Here is a 27,151-nt window from a genome sequence, read left to right as displayed (position 1 = left end):
CCGTCTGTCTGCATGCTTGCGTGTGTGTCCTTGCCTGTCTGTCCTTGTGTCTGTATGTGTCACGCGTGTGCGTGATGTCATGCCTCCTCAAGTCCCCCCCCCCCCCCCCCCCCCCCTGTCACGCTGAAGTCAACCGTGTTATGTGCTGATAACCCGTGTGGCTCCCACTGCGCTCCGACACAGCATCACTGTCCCCGCGGTGCCATCGACGTGCCCCTACTAGCACGCCTGACATTTACCACCAACGGCCTCCTGACAGGATCCTGCCTGCCTCCAGTACGCTCCAGCGTGCACCGCCGGGTAGAAGGGGGCCCACCCCCCAGCTGAAAGAGTCTGGGTTCCATCCCCCCAAGCCGAAAGGCACTGGGTTCCATCCCCCCAAGCCGAAAGGCACTGGGTTCCATCCCCCCAAGCCGAAAGGCTCTTGGTTCCAACCCGCCAAGCCGAAATGCTCCTCGTTCCAACCCCCCAAGCCGAAATGCTCCTCGTTCCAACCCCCCAAGCCGAAATGCTCCTCGTTCCAACCCCCCAAGCCGAAAGGCTCTTGGTTCCAACCCCCAAGCCGAAAGGCTCTTGGTTCCAACCCCCAAGCCCTTTAGGATCTTGGTTCCAACCCCCAAGCCCTTCAGGCTCTTGGTTCCAACCCCCAAGCCGAAAGGGTCTGGGTTCCATCCCCCCAAGCCGAAAGGCTCTTGGTTCCAACCCCCAAGCCGAAAGGCTCTTGGTTCCAACCCCCAACCCCCAGGCCAAAAGGCTCTGGGTTCCAAACCCCAACCCCCAGGCCGAAAGGCTCTTGGTTCCATCCCCCCAAGACGAAAGTTACTGGGTTCCAACCCTGATATCCACGCAGTCTGTCGGCCTGCGGCCCTCTGTAGTGAGGTGACCCCTGGACCCCTCGCCGCTCCTCAACGACCCAAACTCGAAAGTATCTCAGCGTGATCCGTCACACGATTGTTAATCATAAGAGTCCCCTGCTCGTATCGTTTTATATTGAATTAAGCTGGAAATGCTGTATTATGAGGGTCGGTTTAGCCTTAAATAACGTTTCACTTCAGCCTTATTTTCTTGAGGCAGTTCAGGTTGTGTGACCACAAGGGTTTTTCACTCTCCCTGTGAAGTTGGATTCTAATCAGGGCTAGCTGTTGTTATGTGAGACAATAGCGTTTGTTGACAAAGTTATGCGGTGAGTAATGGCGCACGCATTCTAAACCTCCTGTGAGGAACTGGAAGCTAGCACATATTTAGGCGCCAGTCAGTGTACAACACAGTGCTTTACATCAACATCGCTGTTAGCAGATGCATGCAGTAAAGACTGCATTGTCTACACACACAGCCCTCATATGAACTCCTCTGAGTCTGTCTACTCTGCTGCGTTGGATTGACAAGCTTGTGTTTTGGGTTCATTAAACTGATGACCACATCCCTATTCCGTCCTCTCACTGTTCAGAAGGCCGGCCTTGTGGCCAGGTCACCTGCCACATAGTGTAATACCGCTTCCCCTGCATCGCTGAGCCTCTTTGTTATTGCTCTACGGTGCTGACTACTGCTGCAGATCTATTGTGCACTGCCAGTGATGGGGGAAATATCAAATGATGCAACAAACGTTTGTTCAGGGCAGGGAAACATTATCTACCTTTGTCGTTTGCGTATCGCTTGTTTCTTTATTCACAACAATTGTCAATTTGATTTGAGTTTGTTGCTGTTGTTGTTGGTTGATACTAGGCCGTCACTGGTCTTAATCGAACCGCGGTTTAAACATCTAGTCAAACATTTGTCGGCCATCTAAACTTCCCTCATCTACCACTCATTGAAAACCAGTACACACACACACACACACACACACACACACACACACACACACACACACACACACACACACACACACACACACACACACACACACACACACACACACACACACACACACACACACGTCGTCTGCTGTGAGCAAGACGCAGCTTTCTGTAGGCCAACATATGACCAGCTTTAGGTTAGTGGTTGTAATGGTGGAGGCGTCTCTAATGCGCTGTACTGGTAAAGCCTAATGTAGTGCTCCGGATGCTTCCAGCCTGTGGTCTGTGTTTCCGGGGAAGGGTGAGTAGGGCCATATGAAATCTGTTTTATTTTTTTCCAAATTCCGTTTTATTTTTTTCCAAATTCCGTTTTTTCCGTTTTAATTTTCATTAATTCCGTTTTTACACTTAAAATCATCAGAACGAGTGTCAAATAAGTGCGAACGAATACAATTTAATCAGATAGAAGACTACATTTATTAAAACATCACAACATTGCACTGTTTTTAGTGCTTCAAATAAAAACATGACATAAATATTAAAGTGCTTATAAACTCTTTTTTTATAAACTCAAATTATTGTTTGAAGGGGCGTGCCCTGGCTACGGCGTTCATTGTTTTTCATATGGATTTTGGACTTCAAGTGGTCATCGCACGTATCTTTGCGTTTCCAATCGATAGTATGTTGACATATTCTACAAAACACCTGAGTGATAGAAGTGTTTTGGATATTGTTCGGCTCTGAATTTGGGGTTAGAACCGAATTACGGGCGCTTCAACTTCTTCTTTGGCTTCTTGTTAGGAGCGGGACCTATTGTTTGCGTGGTGGACCGGGGATTTTTTTTTAACATTGTTGTGCGAGTGACTGCTAAACATTCAGTGACGTTAATGTCACCTGTGTTGTTTCCCTTTTCCCTCGAAACTGAATTTCACCAAAATAATGGCGAATTCCGCTGCATATTGTAAATGTGACGTCTGATGTGCCTTGTCCCTGTTGCATGTTATATGTGCAGAAGAACAGGAAACTGCTGGAAATCAGTTATTTTACTAAGACAGGCCCGTTTTAAATTGTAACTTTGTTACTTTTAATACTTTCCTGCTTAATAAAAAAAAAAAAAAAAAAAAAAAAAATATCAGTTGATTCCGTTTTTATTGTCCAATTCCGTGATTCCGTCCGCGTTTTCGTTATCGCGGATTTCATAGGGCCCTAGGTGAGGTGTTTCTGTCTTCCTGCAGAGTCAGACGCTCATCTGAGCACTGGACTCCATTAGCAGAGCTCAGAGATGTAGCTCAGGTGTGTGCGTGTGTCTGAAACACACACTGAACCGTCCCTGGGGAGCCAAGTTAATATTCAACACAATCGTGGTGTCATCAACATTGCATTGTAACGGTTACTTTCAGTTTTATTCATTGGATACTATCTTGTTTATGCAGTTGCAATGTGTGGAGAGGGACTTTCACTATTCAATATTGGATCAAATTAGTTGTTGTGATGAGAAATTCAATATTTATTCACTACCATTTACTTAATTTAATTGTTAATAGTATTTGGGTGTCAAGCAGCAAAGCTGCGAGACAACCTATTGTTTTTATTATTATAGATTAAATTGTAATTACTCGTCTATATAATATTTTTTGCCAGAAGTTATTGTTTATTTCTACCAAATCCTGCTCAAGGACCCCTAGGATGTGGACATTGGGATTCAAAAACAAGAACCTTTTGCACCTCAACCCGGCAGATTTTCCAACAAAGCCGAAGCTTTATCCAAATGTGTCCGTCGCGGTGACTTCTATTTCCCTGTCACCTGATCCTCATCCTTCCCTGACCCAGATAAGTTCCGTTCAGTCTGCAGCCAACCGGACAACACTCAAGACACGCCCCCTAGTGTGCGTACACGCGCGTGCTTGCAATAGTCCACGGCACGCTCGCTCATGCCGTTTGCACATGCACACTCTGTAACCACCTGAGCAGAGAAGAACGCTGCAATGCTGCCATAGGGTCGAAGCCTGGTTCTCAAGAAGAACCAGGCCACAAACCCAAACCTGGCTACGAACCTCGGGTTTCGGTTCCTAGCCTGGTTCAAAGCTTGCAGCTTCCGTGGTAACGTGAGGGCTGCCACGCACGTCGCCGGGGTTTCACAGACTGAAAAGTCCCCGGCTTGCATCAGGTGTGTGTGTGTGTGTGTGTGTCGCGTGCCATGAGTCACCCACAGTCTGGGCGCGGTGGTCACATGCAGCGTGGAAGAGGCCCGCGAAGACTGGTTGAAGCTCTGGTGGAGCGGTGGTATCTTCTTATCTTATTGTCTTATCATTTCTCCGTAACTGCTTGCCTGCTTTTATCTGAAATCGGTCTTGAGGATGACATCATGTTGGTTTGGGTTTTGTTTTTAGTTTGCATCCGGTGTTTTAATACTTCATAACCCGTTTTTCATCTGGCACTGTGTGTACAAACTTGTGTTGTTGTGTAAACCATCCATCCATGTCTTACTCTGAACTCTCTCGGATCAAGCTGCATCTAGGGAAGGAGGCTGGAACAACTTTCAAGAGTTGTACCATCTCGTGATCTTAATTTTGATTTGAATAATTCACACCGTCCCATTAAAAAGTCTTGCGTTGAGGTTCCAGTGACAAGCTGAGCGCTCTTCACTGATCTGTGGTTATAAGACTGGTAGGAAGAGTAGCAGCCGCCCACTGCATGGACGCCTGCGTCTCTTCGCTGGATCTTACTGGAGGTCTAGACGTGTTGCTGGAGGGGGCCCTGGAATGACAGGAATCTAGACCAGTGAGTGCAGAAGGAGTGGACCCCTGTCCACCTGACGATACACACACAGAGAACTCAGGGACCGGGAAGGGAAGGCTGACATCAAACAGACCAGCGAGAGCAGGAGGACAAACAGACGGGAGAGAGGGACGGACAGAACACTATGAGAGGGGAGAAGACAGACGGAGGAGTGAGGGATGGAGAAAACAGGATGAGAGAAGAGAAGACACGGTCAGAGGAGAAGGGAATGGAGAGAACATGACGAGGAGAGAGGACACAGACACAGGAGAGAGGGATGGAGAGAACATGATGAGAGGAGACACAGACAGAGGGAGGAGAGAGGGATGGAGAGAACATGACAAGAGAAGAGAAGACACAGACAGAGGAGAGAGGGATGGAGAGAGCGTGATGAGAGAAGAGAATACACGGGTGCAGGGTCTTGCAAGGGACTTTTCGGAGGGTTGCTAATTTGATCCCCGGCTCATCCTAGCTAGCTCCTAGACGTGTCGAGGTGTTCCTGAGCAAGACACCTCACCCTGACTGCTCCTGACGAGCTGGCTGTCACCTTGCATGGTTGACTCCGCGGTCGGTGTGTCGACGTGTGTATGAACCGTTGTAAGCCATTATGCTAAATGCCCTAAACTGTAAAATGGAGGAGAAAGAGAGAGAGATAGCAAAGCGATGGAGTGAACATGAAGCATAAGGAAGAGGAGAGAGAAGGGGCAAGGCAAAGATGAGAGGCCAGGCTTTGAGAGAGGGTGGGGGAAAGGATCGGTGAGGAGAGGGAGAGGTCAGACAGGGGAGAGGAGGAGGAGTAGGAGCAGCAGGAGGAGCAGGCATCCTAACAGACCCAGAGACGTGAGAAGAGAGGAGAATGCCGCTGGGAATAGATGGGAGAGCTAGAGATGGGGGCAAGAGAAGACGAGGAGGAGCAAGCCCCTTTGACTCCATCCCTCAAAGACGACTGCTTCGATAGAGAGAGAGGGCGGGGGGGGGGGGGGGGGGGGGGTTACTCTGTAGTGTGTCTTGGGAGCTAGCCTACTTTATGTTTGTGTATTGTTTGTGTATGTCTGTGTTCATGTTTTGGTTCCCTTGGTAAGAAAAGGCCCACAGGGGCAATGTTTTTTCGTCCTCTCTGACGCAGCATTCAGACCCAACGAACCCTTCGCCTCTCCTCTATTTAACCCGGGCATAATATCTCTTTCTTTCTGCGCCTCCATTTTGTTTTGAGTGCGTCGAGTTTCCGGGGGTTCTTTCTGTGCGGCGTCGGTTCGGGGGTATTGTCCGCCCGTATGAATGCTGCCATTAAGCAGACGGCTGGGGCCTCCGACGAGGCCTCCGCTGAAAGGGACACTTGTGGTGGTGGTGGTGTCGGGTGTGTGTGTGTGTGTGTGTGTGTGTGTGTGTGTGTGTGTGTGTGTGTGTGTGTGTGTGTGTGTGTGTGTGTGTGTGTGTGTGTGTGTGTGTGTGTGTGTGTGTGTGTGTGTGTGTGTGTGTGTGGGGGGGGGGTTACATAAGGTCTTTTTCATGTCGCCGCACCGCCCGCCCGGCCCCTGCTAGGGACGGCCCCAACGCGGGATGGGCCCCACGGTTAGTCAGCAGGAAATGGGGGAAATTTAGAAAGTGAAAGCGTTTTGGATGACCTTGTTTTCACGTGCTGAACCGTTGGTCTCGGGGTTGAGTAGGGACTCGGGAGTTCGTTGATGACCCCAACGTGGCAGTTTGTTCTAGAGTTGTTAATGTTGAGAGTGTGGCATGATGACTTATTTATTGATTTAGACAGCTTGGGCTCTGACATTCTGTGCTAACATCTGCCGGGACAGTTTGTCCTGGGGTTTGATTCATAATCAAGTCTGAGATCAATGATGATTGATCTCATTGATGTATGAAAAATGGCATTGACAGAATCATTATTTTGCCTTTGTCTCTTTTGCTTAACTTGTTCAATAATCCCAATGGTGTCGCATTGTGTAATTTGTGTTTGTTTGGTTCAATAATCTTTGGCATGTACCAATTGTTGTTGGCTTAACTACGTCGGCCTACTGTAGGATATCTGAGGGCTACATTAGCATATACTCTGAAATCTGTGTAAAAACCCTTTTGTATTTACAGACTAATAGGATTGTACAGTTGCTAAACAAACCAAACAATACTTTCAAACGGCTCTGACTAAACGGTAATTAACCGCCTTTCCTTCTCTCTCCACAGGGGGCGCTGAGGGACAGGGTTGTATTGTCCAGCGCTTTCCTGAGAAGGATTGGGAGGACAACCCTTTCCCACAAGGGGTTGAGCTGGTACGTCGACACATCCCAAACACTCACTCACACGCCTATGGACACATGAAATCAGGGTGAACACATGAACTGAGAATGAACACACAAACTCAGGATGCACACATGAACTCAGGATGAACACATGAACTGAGAATGAACACACCAACTCAGGATGAACACATGAACTCAAGATGAACACATGAACTCAGGATGAACACACAAACTCAGGATGAACACTTGAACTGAGAATGAACACACAAACTCAGGATGAACGCATGAACTGAGAATGAACACACAAACTCAGGATGAACGCATGAACTGAGAATGAACACACAAACTCAGGATGAACACATAAACTGAGAATTAACACACAAACTCAGGATGAACAGATGAAATCAGGGTGAACACATGAACTGAGGATGAACACACAAACTCAGGATGAACACATGAACTCAGGATGAACTCCAGAATCAGGTCCACAGATGAATCAAATCAATTCAATTTGAGCAAGGCACTGCCGGTGTTCATGGGTTCTCTTCCTGGTGTTCCGGGAAGCAGTGGAAACTGGGCTTACGCCGTCGAATTTGAAATGCAAATAAATGCTCTTCTAGTTTGTCGCTATGCAAAAGTTCCCTGAAACCAAATGGGTGAGACTCAGAATTTAAATGGTCTGACAAGCAGCCAATACACAAGTATTGATTACATAACCATCCCAAACTGAGAAGGGAAACAGCGTTTCTGTTAATTGAATCACAGCCATGTTGGGCTTGTTTAATAATCTGTTGTCTGCGGTCCGCAGACTTAAACTCGGACTGAGTTTCTTTTGGGTAGGCACCAGACAGTGTTTGTCGTTTTGTGGTCAAGTCATTTTTAATGGGTTTGCGGTCTACATCCTACATAACTAGCTAATCATAATGTCAATAAATCTCTAGCATCCTGACTGGAATATGTTATGTACTTAACAGAGAGTAACAATGGCTGTCAATCACCAAAAACACAATGATTAATCACAAATGTTTTTTCTATGCTAAAAATCCCTTGATTTCTTTGTCCCATTAATAGTTCTCATTTTAATGCTCTTATCAACATGGAGAAGTGCATCGGCTTGCCTTGTGCAAATGTTTTTTTATTGATAACAACATTGGCATATACTGATCAAAACAGGTGATACAAAAAAAAGCCTATAGTGCAATTAAACGATGAACATACAAACATACTGCCTTGAACATAACAGTCAGGCTACTGCTTCTTTGTTTTGAGCCAAAGAAAGAATATATATATTTTTTTTCGTTAATCGCGCGATAAAAAAATTAACGCTGTTAAAATTGGTTTGCGTTAACGCCGTTAATAACGCATTTAACTGACAGCACTAATTATTATATATATAGACATATATTACATATTTGTCCAAAGTAGGGTCGTACACGTGTCACCGGTTAGTAAATCATAACCGTTTAGGAAAAATAAGTAAACGAAATCCGTAAAATAAAAAAATCACTGCGCCATTGTTTCAAAGGGAATCGCGACGGTCCATACTTTCAACATTAAGTTTACATATTTATAATTCAAAATTCGTCCCAGCCTTTATACCACAGATACTCTAGGGTCTTTAGCATATAACCGCCTTTTCTGATTATAGTTTAATGTAACAGTGAGCTGACGACATTCTAATTAACACCGCAACTGCAAATTAACCGCACGGAGATAACCGTGGCAACCAGTCAAACAAATGTTCTATGTGCGATCCGTCTGCTAGCGCATCCGCCGTGTTGATAAATCAATAATCCCCCTATAGCGCGACTGCGGTTCACTTTAAAAAAAGAAAAAAAATGATTACGGTTAACCGTGTACACGGAAAAAAAAAGGGGTTGTGTAACCGTTTACAATTCTTTGGAACCGTTCACACCCCTAGTCCAAAGTAATTTTTTATCTGACAATTCCAAGCAAGAAGGCTGTGTCCTTCCAGCGTAACTGACGGATGGAATTTCCTCTTGCAGCCTCCTGTATTAAGTTTAATGATAGCCCAGATCTCCATGACTCCGTCAGACAGACCAAAGGGTATGTAGCAGCACACATGGGTCTCCCAGAAATCACCTGTCCAAAGGTGTCACCGCGGATGAACTCGCCTCACTTTAAAACACGGCCAAACCTCTGTCAGTCAGGGCTGAATCCCTGCAGAAATATTAAGAATGAATCACGCAAAATTCGGCTGCTACTGATTTATTATCATTCTATTTTTTTGTGCCAGGAAACCAAGTATTAGAAAAAAAATAACTGAACTGTCTCAATGAAAAAAAAGTTGTAATTATTAATAAAAATGTATTCATAATTGTTATTTTTATGAAACTATTAATATAGCCACCTTTTACCTGACAACGTTTTTTTGCGTTATTCGTTATACACCAACACCGGGTATATATGCCTAATCAGCTTGATATTCGCTTGATATCGATATCATACTACCGGACACTAATTGAACATTACTTTTTAATGCATTGTTATATCCTGTCATCTGGTATCTTTATGATTGTGTACTGTATTGTGCTGTTTGTGTTGTCTCCTCTACTTTGTATTTTATCTATTTGTTTGCAGTCTCTTTTATTTGCTTTTTATCTATTAATTTGCTGTCTCTTCTGTTTGTACTTTTTATATTTATTTTATTAGGGACTACCTACGGATGCAAATGAGCAGCTCTGCTATAATCCGGCATGTTTACAAAGATGTTTAAACATCAATGTTCATTAATGTGCACTGTCCCTATTCAAAAATAAAGCATTTATTATTATTATTTTTATCACAATATTCGCCCTGCCGACAATTGTCATCCGATACCGATGTAGGTGTGACATATCGGTTCCTCCCGGGTCCTGCCCCCCCCCCCTATCCCGCTGTAATGGCTCCTCCTCCTCCTCTCTCCTCAGTTCTGCCAACCCAACGGATGGCAGCTGGTGCCCCAGCGACTGCCCCCCTCCTTCTTCGTGGCGGTTCTGACCGACATCAACTCCGAGCGCCACTACTGCGCGTGCTTCACCTTCTGGGAGGAGCTGGACCACCCGCCTGTGAGTGTCACGCACACATATACGCGAATTATGCATGAACACTCGCATACATACACTCCCAGGCACATGCGCACACACACGCCTACAAGCACATATACATGCACACACGTACGGCGTACGCATACACTGACGGGCACATACTGTACGCACACACCTGAGCACACATGCAAGCAGACCAACGAGCACAGATACACACACGTACACACAAGTGCACGCACACATGTACACAACCGCCAACGGGCACACTGGGCTAGGTGTGTCGAGCCGCCTTCAAGTCAAATACCAAATTTCGGATCCTTGTTATTCAAAATACCTGTGGGTTGAATTAATGAGTAAGGTGTACTGTGTGGCCAGCTAGTCTTGGGTCATGGGTCACTATTGACTGTTAAGTTATTTCAGAGACCCCACTAAACCTGTCTGTGTGTGTGTGTGTGTGTGTGTCTCCCTGTGTGTGTGTGTGTGCGTGCGTGTCGCTGTGTGTGTTTGTGTGTCTCCCTGTGTGTGTGTGTGTGTGTGTGTGTGTGTGTGTGTGTGCGTGTCCCTGTGTGTGTGTGTGTGTCTCCCTGTGTGTGTGTGCGTGCGTGTCCCTCTGTGTGTGTGTGTGCGTGCGTGTCCCTGTGTGTGTGTGTGTGTGTGTGTGTGCGTGTCCCTGTGTGTGTGTGTGTGTGTGTGTGCGTGTCCCTCTGTGTGTGTGTGTGCGTGTCCCTGTGTGTGTGTGTGTGTGTGTGTGTGCGTGTCCCTCTGTGTGTGTGTGTGTGTGCGTGTCCCTGTGTGTGTGTGTGTGCGTGTCCCTCTGTGTGTGTGTGTGTGCGTGTCCCTGTGTGTGTGTGTGTGTGTGTGTGTGTGCGTGTCCCTCTGTGTGTGTGTGTGTGTGTGCGTGTCCCTGTGTGTGTGTGTGTGTGTGCGTGTCCCTCTGTGTGTGTGTGTGCGTGTCCCTTTGTGTGTGTGTGTGTGTCCCTGTGTGTGTTCAGAAGGTGGCGGAGGCCAGCGAGGTGGATGAAGACGAGGTTTCCTCCTCAGCGGCGGCCGTCCCGCCGGCTCAGCTCTACGGCCCGAAGAGTCTGGTGCTGGTGTCCCAACTGGACCACACCGAGGTCTTCAGGGTACGACGACAACAACAACAACAACAACAAAAACAATCCCGTAGGGGCGGCATGCGGCAGGAGGTTGAGCGGGTTGGCTGGTGACCGGAAGGTCGCTAGTTCGATCCCCGAGTGTCGAGGTGTCCCTGAGCGAGGCACCTCACCCTGACTGCTCCTGACCAGCTGGCTGTCGCCCTGCGTCGGCGTGTGAATGTGTGCATGAACGGGTGAATGTGAGGCAGCATCGTGAAGAGCTTTGAGTGGCCACAGGGTTAGGAAAGTGCTTTAGGCCTAGTATAAATGCAGTCCATTTATCACATGGGGTAATATATACTCTACTAATACATCATTGATACCGCATCATGACTTATGATGAGATACCAATGATGAATGAATGTTTCCTCCAGCCAAAATCGCAATCGATCTTGGGAAGATGCAATCTTGAGGAGATTGTATTGCACTCATTCACCCCCTTATCTACCCTCTGCTCTGTGCACTTATACCGGCAGGGTTGGCCCGTTTCATTATGCCTGAGCTGAGCTGGTTGAACTAGAAAGCGTTCTTTGTCCAATCTGTGTTCCATGAGGGTTGTTGTCCGTCCATGTTGTGTCTGCCGCTTATCATCACGTCGAGTCCTGCCTCGTCACACATTTGGTGTGTGTCCGAACACGAGAGCATTCCCGTGGCTATCCTCTCACCGTCTCCCCCGTCTCCGTGGTTACAGAACTGTCTCGGGCTGATCTACACGGTCCACTCGGACAAGCTCACCGCGCCCCTGGAGACGGTGATCGGGAACCTGCTCAGCTGTGTCATCCCCATCGCAGGGGGCTCGCAGGTAAAAACACAGCTGGATCGGGGTCGGTATCTCTGTCTGTCTGTCTCTGTGTCTTTCTCTCTCCGTCTGTCTGTCTCTGTGTCTTTCTCTCTCCGTCTGTCTGTGTGTCTCTCTGTTTCTCTCTCGCGCTGTCACTCTGTGTCTCTTTCTTTCTGTCTCTCTCTCTCTCTGTCTCTCTCTCTCTCTCTCTGTATCTGTCCCACTGTATCTCTGTATCTCTGTTTGTCGGTATCTCTCTGTCTCTCTCTCCATCTTTGTCTATCTGTCTCTATGTCCCTCTGTATCTCTGTTTGTCTGTATATCTCTCTTTCTCTCTCTATCTTTGTCTATCTGTCTCTATGTCCCTCTGTATCTCTATGTCCCTCTGTACCTCTCTCTCCCTCTGATGGAACCAGTGATGTGATTCTCCTCATGCATCAGTCAGAGCTGTCCCAGGCAGACGGATAGACAGCGGGCCTGTTACTGCCTCGTGTGGTCATTGCCTCCATACTCCGCTAGGTAGTTCACGCTCCTACAGAGAGCGCAGCAGCCTACTGCTTTAGCTTATAGTTTTATGCTGCTTGCTAGCATAACATAGCCTTTTCATCACAACAGTAAAAGTGGATTGGCAGCAGTTTTACGGCTTCTTAGCTTGTTAAGAGCTGGAGTGTGTGGGTGTTGCGCTTGCATTTGTGTAACTGAGCGCGTGCGTGCGTGTTTGATAGAAGAAGAAAAAGGTTTTAATGGTAGCTACCTTTTAAAGGTAACATTTGTTTTAGTTTTTCATTATTTTTATTGAAAGAGCGAATAACGTTACTTTACAACAAATGTTCAAAAAGTGTATCGATACATATTACGTCTATCTAAAAACAGAGGATATTTCAGCATTGAACTTAAACAAAATACACCAAGATGTCCACTCTCCACAAAGCCGTTGACATCCTTTATAGTATCGTAACATACATTATACTACATGTGCTATTATACAGCTCTTAATTCCCTTTTTTTTATGTCTTTGTTGTGACCCCCGTGTGACGTCTGTCTGCGTCCCCCCTGTGCACGGGTTCCTGTGTGTTACAGATAATTGAGTCCCCAGTTTGTAGTTTAGACTTGGGTCCTCATGCCCAGGCCTGTGACTGGCTGCTGGGCAACTGCCTCCAGGTAACCCTTCTGTCGTGCCGGAAGCTTCTGTGCCAATCAACAGCCCCGGTTCATTGTTGTTTTGCTTTCCCCACCCTCCTCCCAAATCCAATCAAAACAAACTGTATTTTATTAATCATTGATTTGAGATTGATCCTCTCATATGGCTTCCATTTCAAATCCCGCGTGATTTGTGATTGTGCTTTTTATTTTTTGGCCATGTACCCCAAGATTGTGACGATTATGGCAGTTTGTGCATAAACATGCTAATGCTAACGAGCTAAATGCTTGCACAGTTGGGCTAAATCGAAGCATGTCAATGTACTTAAAACAACATGACTAACCCTGACATGTGTGCACCAGTGCATACGAAGCCGCACACATGCTCATGCATGAGCAGGTGCTGAGTTGCTGGTTCACCATACAGAGGCGCAGATGGCCCTTGGGCAAACCGCCCACCATCGAACTACACCCGCCAGATCTCTAGTCAGTGAAACCATGGAGGGATTCAAACAGGGAGAACTCTATTATGACCCTTTCCCATGATCTTTTCTTCAACCGTCGTCAAAGCAAAACAATCAGGCTTGCGCATCAGAATGCATCACGGTTGTTCTTGCTGCCGATGCGCCGGCATTACGAGAGAGCTCTCCAGAGAGTTGTAGTCATGTAAAACTCCAAATCAACATTAATATGCTGATTTGGAGTTAGTATCACAGGCTTATAAAAACGTTTTTTTTTTTTTTTTTGTTAGAAACACTCAGTTTCAAACACAACAATGTCACCTCCTAAATTACTTCATGAATAGTAATTCATTACTAAACAATAACCCAAACACCGTTAATACCATTAACATTAATATGCTTCTGATTTCCTGAAATGGAGGCGGTCATTGTGTCTGAAGTCACGATTGTTATGCCCTAAACAAACACCAGAACTGAAGTCCCCAGTTCAAGTTCAAGGCCACTCCTCTTATCGCTCTATTCTCACTCTAGAGGTAGACCATCTCTACTTTATATTGAAGCACTCTCTTTAGCCTTAGTAATCTAAGCTAGCTTCATGGTTACTTTCACTTTACTATCAGTGGATCTTCAAGCCAATCAAAAGGTGTTATGTTAATTAGCATCTCTCTGACACATAGGCTAAGCTAAGAAGGATGGTTTATTCTACGTTTTACAGTGTTTTCTCTAAATATAGGTCATTATTATGTGCCTAGTTAACCTAGTGTTAAGAACCAAGATGGAATCAAGATGGCCGAGGCAAGGTTATAATTAAGCAACCCACCCCCCCGCGTTGCATTATGGGCAGACCACGGCTGGACTCTTTGGCTGTGAGGCCCCCCCACTGGGACATGGTGCCGTGAATGTGACCCTTGACCTCCTTATTATGGGATGCCTGCAATGTTGGTAACAAAGGTTTGCCTTGGTTAACATGTCTGCTTAACGCTGATTATGATGTAGTCTGACTCAAGCACACACCTGCCTCCTTACTTCATCTTAACTCGTGCCCCCCCCCCACCTTACACACTTAACTGTCTTACTTTATTTCTCTGTTTAAATTCTCTCTCTCTCTCTCTCTCTCTCTCTCTCTCTCTCTCTCTCTCTCTCTCTCTCTCTCTCTCTCTCTCTCTCTCTCTCTCTCTCTCTCTCTCTCTCTCTCTCTCTCTCTCTCTCTCTCTCTCTCTCCTCTTTCACACAATGTCTTTTGACGATGTTGGGAACTAGTTTGTTCAGACTCTTGACTCCCGAGAACAAATAGTTCCCTCCTGTACTGATCTTAAGCAGTGATCTTCACTTAAACACACACACACACACACACACACACACACACACACACACACACACACACACACACACACACACACACACACACACACACACAGACACACACAGACACACACACACACACACACACACACACACACACAGTTGTGTAGTTTGAGTTTTCCCCTTGGGGAATTTACAAGTGGTAAATGTCATGCAAGTTCTTCTGAATAATTTCCAGTTAAGTAACAAAGGCCAAGATTAATGGCACTTTCACACACACACACACACACACACACACACACACACACACACACACACACACACACACACACACACACACACACACACACACACACACACACACTTGGGATATTTGAATGATAGATTAAATCCGGGAAGACAAAGGCCAAAGGGGTTCAAAGTGGGGAAATCTACATTTCAGGAATTGCACAAGTTGCAGAAATCGAGGTCATTGGCTCTCAGTGTCTCTTTCATTTTCCAAAACGCACATTCCTGGTCGTTAGCGCTGAGGAACTATTAGAGGCCTCAATGCTGGTCGGCCGGGTTTGGTCGTTAGGGATGATTGGATAAATCCAAACCAAAATTATGATTTGAACGATTGTTTGGTGTCAGGATACATCGTGTTCTCGGTTTTCTAACTGCTTTGACCCTTGCGGTTAATAATTCATCAAATGATCTAAAGAAAACAAACAAAAAGAATCTGGTTCAAGTAAACCACGGAAAGATAATACATCACGGTGTGAGTTAATGAGTGCAGGTACGTGTGTCTGTGTGCGCGTGTGTCACAAAAAAAATCACACATTGAGGCATTCACATCGTTCACATTCATGTCCTGTCAGTGCAGACCCTGGCTCCAAAATGGCTGCCGTGCTGTCAAGAGCAGCCATGCTTGCACCACCCTGTCCCGCCATGTCTTAAATGTATTTCGTTGTTGTCGTCACCTCTCTCATCCTGTTGTTTAACCCAGCCATGTTCTGGCCGTCCACTCCGCCCAGAGCTCGTGTTGACGCCTGTATATGCACACGCAGAGCTAGTGTGTTACTGTTGAGTTCGGGGCTGTGACCTCAGCCCCCTTCTGTCTCTAACTCGGTCTCATCCTACCTTTTGTCTTGTTTTTATTTCTTGTGTGTGTGTGTGTCTGCATGTGGTGCGTCTCTCTCTCTGCGGTTTGCTTGTGTAGCGGGGCCAGGAAGAGGAGGAGGAGAGTTTTTTGGTACGCCTTCCTGAGTTCATTCTGCCCCCCCCCCCCCCAACTCCCCAACCCCCAGCCTCCTTTCCTCCTGCCTTCGACCAATCAGCTCGTACCTGTCCCAGTTGACTTCCTGCCTGCGCTTCGTTGCTTCCCCTTCTGCTTTGCGTCAACCAAATGAATCAACACGTCTTTCCGCGAGAACCACCAATCACATCGCTTCAGTACCGACAGCTGATCAAAATTACATTCTTTTTTTGTTGTAACTTTTGTTTCTCTTAACGTCACATAACTAATTAACCACTATTTCTGGTTAATAGTTCTCCGGATTCAATTTTGAAATCTCAAGCGTTTCGATGATTCATTGGAGGACACGTGATTCATCTTCAAGGTTAACTGTCTTTATCCGGGATAGTAGGATCATATTTAATACTAAACCTTCCTGTGTCTCAGAGGCTGGTTGAGCGGTCGTACCGTCTTCAGTGTTGATGCTTCTGACTGATTATGACCCCGCTTTTCATTCTCTGCTAGCTAGTGACGTGCACTACGCCTCCACGCACACCTGCTCACATCGGAAGCGCTTTCACGTGTGCCTACCTACCCCAGAGGATCGGCCTAGGCTGTTCATCAGGACAGGGGTACTCAGAATCCTTTGTAGGCCAGTAAGGGCAGGAGTTCACAGAGACCTTTCTAGGCCAGTGAGGGAAGGGGTTCACAGAGTCCTTTCTAGACCAGTAACGCCGCATTCACGCTGTACACATCCGTCGACGGATGACTAAGGCCGTGTCTGACGTACGGGGGACGCGTCGCTGCCCGAAAAGTCAAACATTTCTCAACTTTCTGACGCAGGCAACGGTGCCGTACAACATCCATGAGATCCTTCGACGGACGTGGACAGTGTGACTGCGGCGTGAGGACCGGTGTTCACAGAATCATTTAAGGGCCCTGTTCACAGAATCATTTAAGGGCAGGGGTTCACAGAATAATTTCTAGACCAATAAGAGCATGGGGTCAAATAATCATTTCTAGACCATAAAGGGTCAGGGGTCAAAGAATAATTTCTAGACCATAAAGGGTCAGTGTGCACAGAATAATTTCTAGACCATAAAGGGTCAGTGTGCACAGAATAATTTCTAGACCAGTAAGGGATTCTGGGCAGAGGGGTCCCAAGTTGAGGAGACTGGGTCCTCAGGACACTTATGATTTCAGATTTGCCCACTTTAGTTTCTGTTTAATGTGTAGCTTTTAATGCTAAGGAATCATTCAAGCGTTTTTTTAACTTGGCATGTCGAGGCAAACTGAAACCAATGAAGTTGTTCAAGTGAGGCCAAACCCACCTCCAATAAGATTTGCATATTCATGCAATACGTTTTAAGTCAAATTAATCAAATCTTTCTAGAGTAGGCAGTTGTGCCAGTGATGCAGGGCCGTCCATTTGTCATTCATTATATCAACCATGTGAAAGTGCTCAAAATGTGTGCAAAACCATTCCTGCAGAACGCTGATCAGTGTTCAGTAGTGTGACCCGTGTACAATGTACTGGTGTGATCTTTCCTCTAACACGGTCCAAGTGCGTTACCCCACAACGGAAGTCCATTGGCTGAATGCTGCTCTGAAGTGCATCTCTGAACTCACCTTCTAAGATTCACCTCTCACTTCTCACCCACGCGCCTTGGTTGCTTCACCACGTGTGAAACGCAGTTGATTCATCGCCTATTTCCCCTTTGTTTCCTTTCCATAACTTGCTCAACCAAATCAATTTCAGCATCGCTAACGAAGGGCTTCATGGTTATTTGATGGGAAATGGACCTATACTAAAAATAGCCATGGTTAAATAGTTGTAGGTCTCGCAGAGAACTATTCAACGTATTGGAATTAGTGAATTAGAGAATTAGTGTTTCACTGTAAAGGCCCCTGTTTTACACTATGATGTAAGCATTGCTTAACTGTATAACACTTTGGGTTAATTGTAAGTTAATCAAGCTCAGAGTTTGTCTCTGAGTCTTGACCTTCACAGTAACCAGCAGTACATCGATTCCACAGTTCCCCAAACCATGTCCTTTATTATCAGAACGAGCTGTGGTCCTAATCACAGCTGGTTCTAGCGCAGGAAACACCTGCTGTTCCCTCTGACATGTCCCTCTCGGTAAAGGTTAATTGACACGGCCCGTGGCCGGCGTGGGGTTGTCGGGGGTGGTGGCCATGGAGTCCGGCCCAGTTCTACTCTCTCGCTGATCAGCTGGAATGGCTTGTCTCCCCTGCCCCCCCTCCCTCCCCTGACTCCCTCTCCCCAGTTCTAATGTAGCTGCTAGTCCACTGGGATTCTCCCTCTCCCTCTCCCCCTCTCTCTCTCTCTCTCTCACTCCCTCGACTCACCCCGTGACGTCCGATCAGTGGGGGCTTTGCAGCCGAACGCAAAGACCCCCTGCGTTCTTCACGCCCTGAATTCATATTGTTTTGTTTTCTCTCTCTCTTCCTCTTTCTCTCCATCCGTCTCTCTCTCCTTCTTCCCTCTCTCACCTTCTGTCCGTCTCTCTAAATCTTTCTCTCACCTTCTCTACTCTCACCCTTTGGTTCTCTCTCTCATCTTCTCTACTCTTTCTCTCTACATCTCTACCTATTCTCTCTCTCTCTCTCTCTCTCTCTCTCTCTCTCTCTCTCTCTCTCTCTCTCTCTCTCTCTCTCTAGAGGACCATTACGTTGGGTGCGGGCGATCGGCAGGTGATCCAGACGCCCATCGACGACGCGCTCCCCGTCAGTGGAAGCAGCGTGGCGCAGCTCTTCAGACAGCTGGGTAAGAGAGAGAGACAGGCAGAGAGAGAGAGAGAGACTCTCATGTCATCCATCCTCATTTGGTCATTCTCACTGGCCGCCATCTTGGCTCCAAACACTAGCATGGGTTAGGGGTTAACCAGAATTCTGCCTTCAGTTCCATCCCCCTGCTAGTGTTTAGAACCAATATGGTCGCGCTGTGAACGAGGCCCATATGATGGAATGAGGATGCCGTCAGCCATGCCAACAGGAAGGGCTTTCCATGCGAACGCCAAAGTAGTTTTCTTGAAGGACGTCTTGTGTGGTCGAGCCAACTCGGTTGATTAACCGACCGCGGCGCTGTTGTGTAAATTGGATTACTGCAGATACTGCTGGGCTATATCAGACCTCTAGGTAATGAGATCTGCGATTTTTAACAAAGGAAATTAAACAATTGGCACCAAAATGTGCCGCAGCTTCTGACTGCTACAGCATTGGCAGTTACTCATCGATATTTATTTATCAGTACAATTATAAGTATTGCCACCAATATTTGAACACCACCATGGCAGAAACTGCAACGGTTCGATGTTCGTACTCAAGAAACAAGTCAGCCCTACATGGATGCTGTTACGTTCCTAACGTTCCTCGTCTATGTTCCTGTGTTCCTCACGCTCTACGTCCCTGTAAATGTTCCTGTTGCGTTCCTAACGTTCCTCGTCCACGTTCCTGTGTTCCTCACACTCTACGTCCCTGTAAACGTTCCCGTTACGTTCCTAACGTTCCTCGTCCACGTTCCTGTGTTCCTCAGGCATCGTGAACGTCCTCTACCTGTTCTGCGCCGCGCTCACGGAACACAAGATCCTCTTCCTGTCCAGCAGCTACCAGCGTCTGACGGACGCCTGCCGCGGCCTGCTGGCCATCATGTTCCCGCTCAAATACAGGTGCCCCCAGCCCCCCCAACGTGTTAGCATTGTGTAGCATCTTAGCCTAGCTGTCTTTATTGTATACAGGGAATGGGTTAACCTAGCGATTGTTAGTGCTCGGCACTTGGTTCTATGAACATCCTTACTGCTAGTAAGGATGCTAAATGCCCTGAATATAAATGTGTCAACGTGTGAAGTGCCTTCACGTACTGAGTTCACACTTTGACGTTCTAATGTCATCGCTCGTGTCTTGAAGTAGCCGTGTTGTTTGAAAAAAATATTTAAAGTCAAGTCGCCATGGTGCAGTAGGATTGATCGGAAGAGGAATTATTGAATTATCTCCTTATTTTATTTTGAAAGAGCCCGGCTCAGTGGGTCGGTCGGCAAAGAGTCGGTAGCTTCCTGTGGACTGCTAAGTGCCGACCGCATAAAAAGCCCATTTCCCATTAGCGTTTGATAAATGACCCTTCCTCTGCTTTAACAGCACCACCAGGCTGATTAGTAATGAAGTCAGGAGACGAGTGCTCCCACGCACACTGTGAGGTAGCCCCGTAAAGTTCAGGGCATAGAACCGAGGTTAAGAACTAAAGGAAATGTATATTATTGCTAATGTCGGCCTTTAACCTAGAAGATGTCTGACACACTGGTGATGCTGACTTCCTGTTTGTGTGTTTAGTTTTTTTTCTGTGTGTCACAGTTTGCATGTGTGGGTGACTTGGTGTGTGTGTGTTTGTGTCTGGGATTGTGTGTGTGTGTGTGTCTGGGTTTTAGAGCGTGTATGTCTGGGTTTGCATGTGTGGTTGTCTGGGTTTCTGTGTGTGTGTGCTTTTGAAATAACATGTGTGTGTGTGTGTCCTCACAGCTTCACCTACGTCCCCATCCTCCCGGGCAAACTGCTCGAGGTGCTCAGCACCCCCACGCCCTTCATCATCGGGGTCAACTCCTTCTTCCGCTCCGAGACACAAGAGCTGGTGGGTGTCTTGCCCCCATGTTCCCCATTTCCCCCTGCCCCAATCCCCCCAGTTCACCTTGGACGTCTTCTCACGATAACACGACTACCTCATCTAACACCGAGGCTGACTTCGGTGCAGTTGATCTGGTGTTTTAGAGACCGTATCAACACACTGATGGTGCACAAGCGGATCTGAGCCGGCCGGTGAACTTCAGTGTTTTCGGTCGTTGTCAAACAACCAAATAGGAAATGACTGTTGTCTTTGTCACCTGCGGTGTGTCTCTGTGTATCGGGTTCCGTCAGCACTTGTCTGTTTTTCCACACAACAAATTGTCTACACTAGGGTCGGGTTACATAGTGGGACGGGAATCCAAGCTTTTGATTAAAATCGGACTGGGTTTGGTATAGACTTGCGCTGACCCGTGAATGACAGATTCCACCTGTGGACCAATGAGCTCGCCTGTCCGTCCTCCGGAGCTTTGGCCCACTTGAGTGTCGTTAATAGTGCCTGGGTTGTAACAAAAACGCAGAAATCCGCACGGCAACAATGGCCTTATTGAGTCTAAAGTAGTGAGGGATGAAAATGTCGGATCACTTGTGAAACAATTTCCGATTTGTTACTGCCTGATAAGACAGAAATTAAACACTCACACACACACACGCACACGCACACGCACACACACACACACACACACACTTCCCCAACTGTCACTCTGTAGTTGACCTCACAAAGAGAAGCTGTGTTCTGTACAGTCGGTCTCGTCGCCGTCGGTATTGAAACGCGGATGTGTGTGTTACGGGGGTCAGGCATCACTTGATGAACACGTGCCGACAGGGGAATGTTTGTAGAGATGTATCACCAATGATTCAGCTTTACATTTGGTTAGCTAGTTCTGTTTTGGGTAAGATGTGGGCTTTACTAGGAAATGAGAACAAACCTGTGAGTCTGTGTGTTCCCGTGTGTCTGTGTGTGTTCCTGTGTGTGTGTGTGTGTGTCTGATACCATGTGTGTGTTTGTTCCCGTGTGTGTGTGTGTGTGTGTGTGTGTGTGCGTGTGTTCCCGTGTGTGTTTGTTCCCGTGTGTGTTTGTTCCCGTGTGTGTGTGTGTGTGTGCGTGTGTTCCCGTGTGTGTTTGTTCCCGTGTGTCTGTGTCTGTGTGTGTGTGTGTGTGTGTGTGTTCCCGTGTGTCTGTGTGTGTGTGTGTTCCTGTTTCCGTGTGCGTGTGTGTCTGTCCCCGTGCGTGTGTGTGTCTGTTCCCATGTGTGTGTGTGTCTGTCCCCATGTGTGTGTGTGTCTGTCCCCGTGTGTGTGTGTGTGTCCGTTCCCATGTGTGTGTGTGTCTGTCCCCATGTGTGTGTGTGTCTGTCCCCGTGTGTGTGTGTGTGTCCGTTCCCATGTGTGTGTGTCTGTCCCCATGTGTGTGTGTGTGTGTCTGTTCCCATGTGTGTGTGTCTGTCCCTGTGTGTGTGTGTGTGTGTGTGTCTGTTCCCATGTGTGTGTGCTCCTAGCTGGACGTGATCATCGCGGACCTGGACGGGGGCACGGTGACCATCCCAGAATGTGTGCACATCTCTCTGCTCCCAGAGCCCCTCCTTCAGCAGACCATGACGGCCCTCTCCATGGTAACGGCCTCCTCCTCCTCCTCCCCCTCCTCCTCCTCCTCTTCCTCCGCCTCCGCCTCCTCCTCCTCCTCCCCCTCCTCCTCCTCCTCTTCCTCTTCCTCCTCCTCCTCCTCCCCCTCCCACTCCTCCTCCTGCTCCTCCTCCCCCTCCACTTCCTCCTCCTCCTCCTCCTCCCCCTCCCACTCCTCCTCCTCCTCCTCCTCCTCCCCCTCCCACTCCTCCTCCTGCTCCTCCTCCCCCTCCACTTCCTCCGCCTCCTCCTCCTCCTCCCCCTCCCACTCCTCCTCCTCCTCCTCCCCTTCCTCTGCCTCCTCCGCCTCCTCCTCCTCCTCCTCCTCCTGCTCCTCCTCCCCCTCCACTTCCTCCTCCTCCTCCTCCTCCTCCTCCTCCTCCACCTCCTCTTCCTATTGTAGCGTTACTGTTGATGTTGTATTTACAGTATTTAATTAACTTAAACTAGGACTGGGCATGTTGATTAATTGAAATTGGCGCATTAACGCACATTCTTTTTTTTTTTTAAAAGGTTTTGTTAACAGAATGTAGAAATCTTTTTTGTTTTTAGTTCCGCTTACTTTACATTAAATCACACTTGCAGTAAGTGACTGCCTGATTACAATTGTAGTAAGTGACAGCCTGTTTACAATTACAAAATCTGAGGTGTTGCGTTATTTTCATATTCAACCCACAGTGGGTTGAATATGACTCAATTCACGTTGAGTCAATTAAACTCCCTCAAGATCACTTGGGTATAGTTTTTGGTACATTTGGTATGAATGATGATGTGTCATTCCATTTGATTATCTAATTTAATTTCAATTGGAGTGGTTTCCAATATAATTTTAATTGCGATTAATCGCGAGTTAACTCACCAATACTATGCGATTATTCGCGATTAAACTTTTAATCTTTGCCCAGCCCTACTTAAAACCTCTAATTTTTTCCTGCCTGTTTCAACACGGACATAGTACAGGTTTGAGTTTGAAAACTTGTTTGAAACTTTTGTATTCAGAAAATATAGTGATACACCTAGTTAGATTTGTGTGTAATTATCGTCCATCTGATTAATGGTATTAATATAGTATAATAGTAAAGTATAATATTTACATATTACTCATTGAATCAATAATGTTGAGGATTTCCCGCACCGGTTATTACGATGGTTTACCGGAGGCAGCGTTCACCTCTTCTTCTTGCAAACGACCCAACACCGGCTACGTGATGTCGACCATGAATCCCAGTGTTTGTTTAGGAAGAGGAAGACCTCCCTCTGCCCCGTGAAGGCTATCCCAGACACTAAAACATAATGGATGATTACTGACCTGTGATAGCTAGATTACATTCGTTTATCGTCAGTTTGGGGCGGGGCGGACCAGAACCAGGTGATGGTTTGTTTGGTGAGGGTGGGCGAGGTCTTTGGTTTCCTCTGGGTGATGAGTCATGGTGAAGACGGTGTGTTAGGGCCCAGTGGTGCACTGGGATGAAGGCCAAGGGGGTGGTGGGAACTATAGTGCAGCCCTCGTCTGGGAATTGTTTACTGATGGGGTTTTGTTTACAGATTTGTGCCAGCTCGGACCAGCTCTTACTTCTGTTTGTTATGTTCTTTCAACTCTGGACTGCGTTTGTTGCTTCAACGTGGCCCTTCTCAATTTGAAAATGGGAATCCCATAACAATCATTATACATAAGGAACGGCTGGGATGGTTATGAGAAAAGATTGGGAGTCTGAAAAATGCCCCAATCAGAAAATGTTGCATGCTGAGGTAGTGCTGGTGGTAGTCTGATGCGTCTGTTGTTGTTGTGGTTGTTTTGCTGTTGCTAGGTGTTGGACCCAGAGCTGGAGTTGGCCGACCATGCCTTCCCCCCGGCCTCCATCCAGCCCTCCGCCCTCAAGATCCAAGTAAGAGACGCCTCCACCCTCCACCCCCTTCCCAACCATCACCTCTGTGTTTGGTTCACTCTAGTCTAGAACGACTCAGACTGGTACCACAGCATCCTGCGGTAGCGTGTGTGTAGACCTCTCTCGTCGAGCAGCCGAAACACATCCAAACATTTACATTTAGGTTGTTTATCAGACGCTTTTATCCAAAGAGACTTCCAATAAGAACATTTGTCAGAAGAAAGAGCAACAACAATATACTGCTGTCGGTACAGTAAGGATGTTCAGAGACAACAATCGTTAGGTTAAACCATTCCCCGTATACAACAATGATAGCTACGATAAGATGCTACATGATGCTAAGTACTTTCTGTAAGTGCAAGGACGTACAACATACAATAAGTGTGTACATTAAGTGCCAGGATATACAACTTACAATAATTACCCAGGGGGGGGCGGGTGTGCAGTAAGAGGGAGGCTACGCAGAGTCCAGGTGAACTCTGAACAAGTGAGTCTTGAGTATTTTGGGGACGCTTGGGAGCGACTATGCGGTCCTGACATCGTCAAGGTTGGGGTCAGGGTCAGGGCTAGGGTCAGGGTTAGGGTCAAAGTTACACACATCCAAACGACCCCAGACTCAGGTGTGTGTGTGTGTGTGTGTGTGTGTGTGTGCTCTGTGCCCCTCAGGATAAGGAAATCCGCGGGGTCTTCCTCTGGCTGTTCGCCCGGCTCTTCCAGGGGTACCGCTGGTGTTTACACATAATCCGCATCCACCCGGAGCCCGTGATCCGCTTCCACAAGGTAACCCTGGCGACGACGGCGGCGGCGTGACGCAGCCTTAGACTTTACGTCGTTACGGGCGGCATGTGGCTCAGTGGGTAGAGCGGGTCGGCTGGTAACCGGAAGGTTGCTAGCTCGAGTCCCCGGCTCCTCCTAGCTGAGTGTCAGGGTGTCCCTGAGCAAGGCACCTCTAAACCTGACTGCTCCCGACGAACCGGCAGTCGCCTTGAATGATTGGCACCGCCGTCGGTGTGTTGATGTTGCATGAATGTGTGAATGTTAGGAAGTATTGTAATGCACTTTGAGTGGCCACTGGTTAGAAAAGCGCAGCATAAATGCCGTCTACTTACCACCGAGTTACATGGGAGGCTCCCTCAGGCTCGGGAGGTTTGGGCGCTGACCGTTGCGTGGTGTTTTTTCCAGGCGGCGTTCCTGGGCCAGAGGGCGCTGTCGGAGGACGACTTCCTGATGAAGGTCCTGGACGGTATGGCGTTCGCCGGGTTCGTCTCGGAGCGCGGACCGCCCTACCGGGTCACCGACCTGTTTGACGTTGTGAGTTTGACGTTGTAGCGTCAAATATATCCATAAACGTTATCGATGTATTTGTTGTTTTAAATGTGAAGAGGAAAAGTTTTGGGTCGACCGCTTGTGACCTCACTTCCTGTCTCCGCAGCTCGTAGCCAATCAGGTGGAACGCATTCGGCAGGAGGAGGCGTGTCCGCAGAAGGTCATGAACCACGTCAAGGAGCTGGCTGAGCAGCTCTTCAAGAACGTACGTGGTGGCGGTTACTGTCGCGCAGAGCAACGCTACGATACCGTCACTGTGTCCTGATGTCCCTGTTGGCCTAGCTCTGCAACTTCCTCATGTTTTTCTATTCTCTCTCTCTCTCGCTCTCTCTCTCTCTCTCTCGCTCTCGCTCTCGCTCTCTCGTTTCTCTCTCTCTCGTTTCTCTCTCTCTCTCTCTCTCTCTCTCTCCCCCTCTCTCTCTCTCCCCCTCTCTCTCTCCCCCCATCCCCCCCTCTCTCTCTCCCCCCCCCTCTCTCTCTCTCCCCCCCCCCCTCTCCCTCTCCCCCTCCCTCCCTCCCCTCCCCCTCCCCCCTCCAGGAGAACCCTTACCCTGCGGTGGCCATGCACCACAAGGTGCAGCGGCCGTCGGAGGGGCATGGGCAGCACGCGCCCAGGAACCCGGCCCCCTTCCCCCTGCTGGACGACGTGACCGTGCAGCTCTTCGTGGACCACGCCGCCTCAAAGCAGCGCTCCGCACCCCCCGCCGTCAAGGCCGAGGTCAAGGCCATGGTGCCCTCCGGACCCCCGCTGGGTGAGACTGCGGGGCCATGAGGGGGGGGGAGGGGGGGGGGGGGGGGGGGGGTGGCATGAGCGTTTCCATGGCGATGGACGTGGATTTGCATTGATGGGTTGAACAGAGGTTTTGTTCAAAGGGACGTGCGAAAAGAATGGAGGCAGCAAATAATTGCAGAAATCACGAATTTACAATTCCAAAAATAAGTTGTAATACTAACCGCTAAATTACAAATACAAACACAGTATAAGTAGAAACTCTTACCGATCAATTATAAATACAAAAATAAGTAGTAACCCTAACCGATAAATTACAAATACTAAAATAACCGGTAACCCTAACCGATAAATTACAAATACTAAAATAAGTAGTAACCCTAACCGATAAATTAGAAATTGTGGAAAAGTACAGAACAGTTTAATCTCGAGTGATCACACCCGATCGTCATCCCGACGGGAATTGTCTCATAGGAGGAAGTGGTAGGAATCGCGTATTTCCCCTGAATAAAACAAACCATAACAACAGAGTAAATTCCTTATCTTAATTGAGGATAAAACCTGTCCCGCAATTGTGCAATCAAGAGATTTCTTTTAAGATTACCACACAGTCAGTCTCATGAAGTGAGTTACTGATCCCTGAATATGATCTTACTGTACACACTCATCATTTAGATAAAGTTCTGAGATACATTTATATTTTACCGCATTGTCGCAATCTTGTGTTAAATTGGTGGAACCATAGACTTTCCATGGTTGTTTGATATTGTCTATCATCGCTTAACAAGTTGTTAAGCGTTTTTGCCTATAAAGGACTTTCAGTACCAACAGAAATGAAAGTTTATCCGGAATACTGTAACGTCTTCTTTTTAAAGTAATGACCCAATCATTCTGCCCTCTTTGTGGTATGAATGACGGAAGTGGATGAAATCCTGCTTCCACAATCTTTCAAATGAAACTTCTCAACAAATTCAGGGAAAAACCTCTCAGTAAAGTGGAAGTGGTCAAGAGTGAATCTTTGGGTATGTCCAGTGTCAAAGCGCCCTACAATGGC

The 27,151-nt window shown here is 47.5% G+C and overlaps 1 protein-coding gene across 10 annotated transcripts in view; it reads left to right on the top strand.

Moving 5' to 3' along the window:
- sbf1 (SET binding factor 1) overlaps positions 1-27,151 on the top strand; it is a 70,991-nt gene that overhangs the window by 11,484 nt on the left and 32,356 nt on the right. For 4 of the 10 annotated variants that reach the window (XM_030355262.1, XM_030355257.1, XM_030355256.1 and 1 more), the window contains exons 2-16: positions 6,762-6,847; positions 9,748-9,885; positions 10,857-10,988; positions 11,692-11,802; positions 12,862-12,942; positions 15,886-15,918; positions 18,583-18,688; positions 19,457-19,589; positions 20,434-20,542; positions 22,032-22,145; positions 23,964-24,041; positions 24,708-24,821; positions 25,224-25,352; positions 25,474-25,572; positions 25,906-26,119. In XM_030355262.1, the coding sequence (XP_030211122.1) occupies positions 6,762-6,847; positions 9,748-9,885; positions 10,857-10,988; positions 11,692-11,802; positions 12,862-12,942; positions 15,886-15,918; positions 18,583-18,688; positions 19,457-19,589; positions 20,434-20,542; positions 22,032-22,145; positions 23,964-24,041; positions 24,708-24,821; positions 25,224-25,352; positions 25,474-25,572; positions 25,906-26,119 (1,677 nt within the window). The remainder of the gene's footprint in view (positions 1-6,761; positions 6,848-9,747; positions 9,886-10,856; positions 10,989-11,691; positions 11,803-12,861; positions 12,943-15,885; positions 15,919-18,582; positions 18,689-19,456; positions 19,590-20,433; positions 20,543-22,031; positions 22,146-23,963; positions 24,042-24,707; positions 24,822-25,223; positions 25,353-25,473; positions 25,573-25,905; positions 26,120-27,151) is intronic. The other 6 variants (XM_030355259.1, XM_030355258.1, XM_030355266.1 and 3 more) reach the window with 4 other exon arrangements.

The sequence above is a fragment of the Gadus morhua genome, chromosome 4 (genome assembly GCF_902167405.1).
Source record: "Gadus morhua chromosome 4, gadMor3.0, whole genome shotgun sequence".
NCBI classification, from domain to species: Eukaryota; Metazoa; Chordata; class Actinopteri; order Gadiformes; family Gadidae; genus Gadus; species Gadus morhua.
Note: the sequence above shows the minus strand (reverse complement) of the source record. Positions and strands in the feature narration are given on the sequence as shown.